The sequence below is a fragment of the Phacochoerus africanus genome, chromosome 4, assembly GCF_016906955.1.
Source record: "Phacochoerus africanus isolate WHEZ1 chromosome 4, ROS_Pafr_v1, whole genome shotgun sequence".
NCBI lineage: Eukaryota > Metazoa > Chordata > Mammalia > Artiodactyla > Suidae > Phacochoerus > Phacochoerus africanus.
The window spans coordinates 3,522,695-3,530,318 of record NC_062547.1 but is presented as its reverse complement, the minus strand read 5'-3'; the positions used below and the strand labels follow the sequence as shown (position 1 = coordinate 3,530,318).

Below are 7,624 nucleotides of genomic sequence, written 5' to 3'. Positions count from 1 at the left end.
GGAATGGCCGTGGGGGCCGGTGGGGACGCCAGTTGAGAGGCTGCTGCAGCCACCTGGGCCCACGTAGTGACCGGCACGAAGGTGGCTGCGTGGCAGCTGGAGAGACAGACAGATTTCTGAGTCAAGGAGGAGACACGGCCACCTCGGCTGAGTGGGGGACTCAGGCAGGTGGGGAGGGGAGAGAGGCAGGGAGAGGATAAGGCTTGGGGGGATGCTGGGAATGGAAGCTGGGCAGGGCAGGGTTAAATGGTCCAGCCAGGTGCCCACGTCCCCGAGTATCCTCTGGCAGCCTGGTTACTTGTGTGCCTAGCTGCCCAGTGCAGGCCTAGGTCCCCTGCCCCACCAAGGGCATGGCCCAGCGTGGGAACCCCTCCCACACCCCCCACGTTTTTTGGCCATGCCCACAGCATGCGGAAATTTCCAGACCTGGGATCAGACACGAGCTATAGCAGTGACCATGCCAGATCTTTAACCACTAGGCCACCAGGAAACTCCCCCACTTTTTTTTAAGGAACATTTAGGGAGTACCCGCTGTGGCTCAGCGGGTTAAAGATCTGGCTATGCTGCAGCTGTGGCTGTGTAGCTTGTAGCTCTGGCTCTGATTTGATCCCTACCCCCCACCCCGGGAACTTCTATATGCTGCAGGGGGTGGGTGGAGAAAGAAAAAATAAAAAGAAATATCTAGGATTTGAACTATAAATCATGAATGATTACACTTTATTCGTGTTGAAGAAAGACGGAACTCAGGACCCCTTGGGCTCATCATATTCCAGACCAGACAGGAGGGGACCAGAGCGGTCCTGGGTGGGAGGTGGGTTCCCTACAGAAACAGGGTGAGAAGCCCCCGCCCCGAGAAGACCCCGCCACGCCCAGCTGAGGGCCTTCTTTCTGCAAGACAGGGACTCCCAACACCCGCCCGGCCCCAGGATCATCTCATCACCAGCAAAGATAAAAGGAACTGAGACATTAAGACTATAATTAAGTCTCTTAGGAGAATAACAATGACGAGAGGGAAGGGCTCCTGGTTGTTGCACTGAGCACTTCGCACCCATCAGGTCCTCAATCCTCACGCCAGGCCCTGGAGGCACAGAGAAGTCAGCTGCCTTGTCCAAGGTCACACAGCGAGGAGGAGACAGGGAGGCTGGCCCCCAAGCCAGGCCTATTTGGTCACTAAAGAGGGCAGATGTGAGAACAGAATGGAAGAGAGAATACCGAGCTCTTCGGACTGTGCCTGGCACTCAGTAGGCACGTAACACATATGTGCCAAGTTCAGTTGGCAGATTCTGCCAGAAGCTGGGTGAGGCCTTCTGTGTTTGGCCAGGACAGATCTGGACAGAGGTCTTCTAGGGACTACAGGGGGCAGCAGAAGAGGCCAAGGCCGGGCAATAGTCAAGGTCTCACTCCCCCACCCCAAACCCAGTCCAAGAAGTACCACCCTCTCGGTGCCCCTAGGTCGGCAGCAGCAAAGGACCACAAACTGGGTGGCTTGGCTTAAAGTAAGAATTGACTGTCCCGGAGGGCAGGCGGCCTGAGCTCAAGGTGTGGCTAGGCTGGCTCCTTCTGAGGCTGAGGGAGACCCTGGGCCAGGCCTCTGGGCACCTGCGGGTGGGTTTTGTGGTGTCCCTCGGCGTGACTCGGCTTACAGCAGGTGCATGCCCCATCCCCCCCTCCTCCTCCCACGGCTTCTCCCTGTGGCCGGCCGCCTCTTTACACGGCCTTCCTTTTATAAGCAGCCAGTCATACAGGATCTGAGCCCCAAGAACCTCATTTTAACTCAGTTCCCTCTGTAAGACCCTATTTCCAAATGAAGTCACTCTCAAGGTACAGGGGGGAGGACTCCGACGTATCTGGGAGACGATTTAACCCATGACACTGCCCGTGTATCTCTTCATCCTCCCGAGATCTCGGGTATCAGAGAGAATGTGATGCTTTTTTTTTTTTTTTTTTCCCTGGCTGCACCCTGGGCATGATGTTCCCTGGGGCCGGGGATAAAATCTACGCCACAGCAGCAACCAGAGCTGCTGCAGTGACCACACCAGCTCCTTAACCCGCTCTGCCCCAAGAGAACTCCCAGAATGGGATGGCTCAGAGAGCCAAATAGGTCCAGTTGGGTCCAGCAGAAGCCCTGATTGCTTTTTCTGGGTCCTTTTGCCAAGTGAGTGGGGGGAGGGGAACCCAAGTTCTGGGCCTGTTGGGTCAGTGTTCAGTTTTTTCTTGCCATCGACGCTACTAGGCCCCTCCGGGATCACATGCTAGTTGTGTGTGGTATAGACAGTATACACAAAATGATAAAACTATCGGTTCCCTCACCGTGATTGACACATTCCCGAATGTTCCCTGCCACTCGATCATATTCCAGTTCCTTTTTTGGGGAAAAGGCTAGTTGGGTTCCTTCTGTTGCTTTTCAGACTCCTGGGTGGTGTCTACGCAAGAGGTTGAACCCTATACTGGAATCAGTCTTTTGAAGATCAGCTCTGGGGGCTGCGTGGACCGTGCCAATGGCTTTAGCCTGTGAGAGGTCAAGGTGAAGAGCACAGCTCTCCAAGGCCTCGGGGCAGACCCCTGGGCAGACCCCGTTGGGGAACCGAGTGAATGGGCCCCATCAGGAGATAAACTGCAAGATTCCGAGTCATCAGGAAACTGTGACACTCACACCGCCCCCCGCCCCCCACCCCACCCCCACCCCCACCCCCCAGCCCACTCCAGGCTCCTGTCTTCAAGGCCACATTTGTGTGGACACAGCTGGCTAAAATTTGTCTCCCCCACCCCGCCCCCACCCCCAGCCAGGCGAGGCTCAGGGCCTCAAATAGACACCGGGAGACAGGGGGAGGGAGCCGTATCGTGGCATTTCAAGGCAGGTTTTAATCGTTTGCAATAACTTTGCCCGATGATGAATGTCAAGTCCAATGGCGTTCTCTTTATACCTGATACGTGTTTCCCATTTATTCTGCGTTTCAATGTGCACAGCACATACAGCACAATGTGAGCCAGCACCTGTATAAAACTACAGACGGATGCTGAAGACAGCAGGAAGGACAGAACCCTCAAAGCCCCAACACAGCAACAGAAACACTTTACAATATTTCGAAGCTTCCATGACGTCTCTGAACGCTTCACACCTGAGTCACTGAGCTAACGCAACGGTCAAGCATGGCTGAATTCTGCACTTAAGACATTTGAGTTCCCGACGAGCTGGCTGGGCTCTGAGATAAGACATCAAGCAATGTTTCAGGCATCTAGAACCATCTGTTTGCGACTGTGTGGATACAGTCAATCCAGAAGGGCAACAAAGTCCATCCTCCAAACCCCACAATGAGCACCAGATCTCTGAGCATCATTCAATCATCCTGAAGTCCAGGGTGTGGTTTAAAAAACAAAAACAAACAAAAAAACCCCAAAACCATTTTTATGACATGGCAGGCACAGCAGCTTAGGTGGCTTCTTTTCTTCCAGGCCTCCGTGTGAGAATAGTATTTTAAGTAGATGATTTGCATTCGAACAAAGAGTTTTAAAAAGGAATGTGAAAGACAAAAATGCCAATCAGATTTTCCAGTCTCGCTGTCTGTAGACGCCCGTAAAGTTAATTCGGGAGGCAGTTCAGAAACGTCCTAGGAGAGTATTAAAGTCTCGAGGAAACATTCGGAGCATCTCTGGGAGCAAGCTAAGGTCATTTTGCATAAACTCGAAAAAGTCATTCATTAAAATTAAATGTTCGCCCTCACCTCGCAACTTTTTTTAAACATCACCGCCCCTGCCTCTTCCATCTTTGCTTCAATGACAGGGGTTACATGTGTAAAATATATAAGGAAAAATATAAGGTTACTTGCTGACCATACAGTGCACTAACAGCTGCCTGCAAATATTTTCATCATGATTATCCTTACTAAAAGTAAATCGTGGGGTAAAGATAGCTCAAACGTGACAAGGTTCCAATGGGGCGCACCGGCGCTGTATCTGCAACTCCCCTTGGCTACATATGGAAAGAAAAAGAAGAGCCACTCGGCGTGGCAAAGTCCTACGCTTTCTGCAGAGTCCGCCAGACAGTGGTTTAAGGGCTTTCGAGGTAGATGGTAAATCCACTTAATTAGGAGTACAACAGAGACAAGCAGCATCTCAGCATCTTCCTCCACGCCAAAAGCATTCAGTGTGTTTTGTCCAATGACAGGCACATGTCACCTCAAACGAACAGCTAGTTCTCACCCGAAGCTTCCCCAGCACAGGGAAGCGTGTTCTTCAAAAATACATATATATGCTATTACTTATCCGAAGTCTCCGCTCTCACAGACTGTATTTCCCCAACTAGGGTTTTGGTGGCGGCTGGCAATATACCCAATCCCGTTCGTTTCCAGCTTTTTCCTGTGGAATATCGATTCCTTTCCATTGGGTTGACAGCCTTGCTGTGTGGTGTTTTGCCTTTTCCCCCACTGGCCGCAGAGAAACACAGGCTGTGGCCGATCCAAAAAAGGAACACGGGAGTTTTCAAGTTGCCTAAGGGTCTCCCCCATCTGGTAGATGGAGGAAGATTGACTACAGCAAAGTTCAAAGGTCATTCTTGGCCGATCTAAAAACAGAGTAGCAGCAGTGGCCTGGACAGTGTGCTTTCTGTACCCAAAGTAAACTGATACGTCCCAAAGAATATCTACAGGGCACAAAGGGAGTGGGACCCTGGAGGATGCCAGGAACGGAGCCAAGACTGGGCGCTTCCAACCTGGCTTCCAAAGCCCCAGGAAGGCTTCTTCACGCACAGGGACGCTTGGCACCAAACCACAGGGGAGGGTGCCAGGCAGGGCTGATGTCAGCGACGGATGTCACCAGTGTTTAATACACGGGATAGCAGCAGCATACGTGTGACAACTTTTTGACGAGTAAAAGAAATCCCACGGAGAGGACCTCTACTGTTTTACCGGAAAAGTCAGGGCTTGTGTTTTTCGTGGTTTTTTTTTTTTTTTCCCCCAGAAAAATACAAAACACACCCACAGAACCATAAATAATTTGGTGGCACTATATACACATTTAAATAATTAATTTAAATATCTTACACCTACTCTTGCATCAAGCTGTCCGTCCGAAGAAAGTGCACCACGGTGGCCCCCAGCACGCCCCTCCAGGGGGCTCTGAGGGTCACAGCCGGGGGAGGAAGTGGGTGACCTTCATGGTGGGTGACACCCGGTTCCCCTTCTTGGCCTTGCCGTTCTTGCTCAGGGCAATGAACATGCCAGGGTACCTGTAGCACTCGTAGGCGTTGTAGTTGTTGGGGAGGAGAATCTCTTTGAACTTGCACTCATCGCTGAAGAAAGCCTGGGAGGGAAGGGGAGCAGAGTCAGGTGGGGCCACCCCCCCCCACACACCCCCCACCCCCGGCCAAGGGACTCTGGGGGCAGTGCTCAGGGACTCCTTTCTCCCCCCAGCCCCACCCTGGCTGGGGTCTCTCCAGGGAAGTGCAGGTGCCAAGCTGTTCCCAGGGTGAGAAGAGGGATATGGTGGCGGGCAGCAGCTGGGCTCCTGCACCTGCCCAGCACCTGGCACTTGGAAAATTTCATCTCCACTGTGTCCACCCGAAAGACTGCAGTCCTGCTGGCTGGGACCCGCCCCAGGGGCCATGGGGAGGGGCTCCGGGAGGCACCTTTAGACTGGCTAGCAAGTGCCCGCTCAAGGAGGGCAGGAACGCTGTTCCTGTCCTCTTGTTTGGGCCGACCCAGGGTCACCGGAACGGTCTCAGGGCCTTGGACAGGGTTACTTTCCATCCTGGGACCCCGTCGCTGCCGCGGAAGTTCCACGATCCGGGGGTAGGCGGCCTGGAAGCGTCACGATCCTGCCCGGCTGCTTGGCGGCCCGCGCTACTCACCGAGCCATAGAGCTTGCCCCTGCTGCTCATGGCCACGAAGAACCGGCTGGCCACGCCAAAGATGCTCACCACTCCCCGCTCCACCGGCGAGAGCTCCAGTAGGCCTGGGGGCGGGGTGCAGGTCATTCCCGGGCACCGGACCCTGGGCCCACGCCTCCCCCACCTGGCGGCGACCTGGCTCCCGCCTCTGCCTGCGCGCCCCTGGGACCCCCATCTCTGGGGTGGAGGTGAATGTAAAGGGGCCCAGCTCCCCGGTGCAGGCCGACCGCCCCCAAGGGGCCCCCGGCGTCCAGCCCGTTCGCCCCCTGTTCCGGCCCCTTGGGGGCCGCGCCCAGTCCCGGACAGCAGGAGAGAGGTGGCCGCCGCGGCCCTCGAGCCCGGCCTGGACATGGGCACGCGTCTCGGGCCCCCGCGCGCGGGTGCCGATGGCTGCGCTCCGCTCCCTGTGCCCACGGCGAAGGCGCTGGAATTCGGCACCCGGGGCCGGGACATCTGAAGGCGGGAAGGCGGGGCTGCGCAAAGCCTGTCCCTGCCGTGACTCACCGAGCCAAGAGTGATTGCGGCCCCGGCGCCTCCACGACCGAGGGGCCGGAACCTGAGTTCGCTCCGGTTCCCAGGGCCCGCGAGCAGGTGCTCGCCGGGACCTTCCTGTGCGAACTGGAAGGGGCGGCCGCTGCCCGGGGCCCCGACCCTTCCCGTCCGGCACGCCCCACTCACTGTCACTCGTGTCCGCGTGCACGCCGCCGATGCGGCCGTCGGGGAGCACCTGGAGGTGGAAGCCGATGCCCACGTTGCAGTAGAGCCTCCGCAACCGCTTGATGCCCAGCAGGTAGTCGCCGGCGCCGCTCTGGACGGCGGCCTCCTTAGGCTGCGCGGCCACGGGCAGGCGCGCCAGCGAGCGCGCCACCAGGCTCTCCCAGCGGCGCTCCAGCTCGGCCTCCAGCGTGCGGTTAGGTGCGGTGGGCGCAGCGGCGCCCCCTCGACCGGCCCAGGGCGCCAGCACGGCCAGCAGCACCGCCGGGAGCAGCGCTGCCGCGGCCGCCCCAGGCCCCGCCATCCCTGCCCTCGGGCCGTGCGTCCGTCGGCAGGTAGGTCGGTGCGCCCAGGAAGCGGAGAGCCGAGCCGCGTCTGTCGGGGCTCCCGGGGGCGCACGGGCTGGGCGGGCTCTGGGAGTGCGCGGCCGAGGGAGGAACGGAAGGCGAGCGACGGGGCCCCCAGGCTCCGGGACCTACCCGGGCTGCATGGGGAGTCGAGCAGCGGCGGACGGGCGCACGGCCGGGGCTGGGACCCTGCGGAGCGATGCGCGCCTCTCTGCGCACTGGGCGGGCCTGGGCCGAGCCGCTATATATAGCCCTTCGCCGCCCCTCCCCGCACCCCCCCCTCCTCAACTCCCGCAGAGGGCGGTTCGCGTTCGCCTGGGCGCCCGGGGCGCTGTGGCGCTCGCGGCTGGTGGCCACCAAGCCGCCTGCCCCTCGGGATTGGGGGAGGGGAGGCGGCCGGGGCCCGAGCGCCGCGAGTGCCTCCTGGAGGGTTCCCAGCCCCCATCCCTGACTTCTCCCTGCCCACGGACCTGTTTGTTCCGATGCTCGCATCTCCTCCACTCCTGTCTTCCAGCCAAAGTTTTGCCTCTTGCCCTTTTTCCCTGCTTGGCCCGTCTCCGCGGGGCCCCTTCTCCACCTCTGTTTCAGTGGCCCTGGTGCCGCCCTCACCTTGCACCCTCCGCTCGGAGCCGCCACTCCTTGCGCTTTGCCTTTCAGGAACCCCCCAGAAGCTGTTCCT

General features: G+C 58.0%; 1 protein-coding gene across 1 annotated transcript; it reads right to left on the bottom strand.

Annotated features, from left to right (window-relative positions):
• Positions 1-5,121: 5,121 nt before the first annotated feature.
• On the bottom strand, positions 5,122-6,902 carry FGF4 (fibroblast growth factor 4). The gene is made up of 3 exons (XM_047774084.1): positions 6,563-6,902; positions 5,846-5,949; positions 5,122-5,298 (listed from the first exon to the last, which is right to left on the bottom strand). The coding sequence occupies exons 1-3, from the start codon at positions 6,900-6,902 to the stop codon at positions 5,122-5,124; spliced, it is 621 nt and encodes a 206-aa protein (XP_047630040.1).
• Positions 6,903-7,624: the final 722 nt, after the last annotated feature.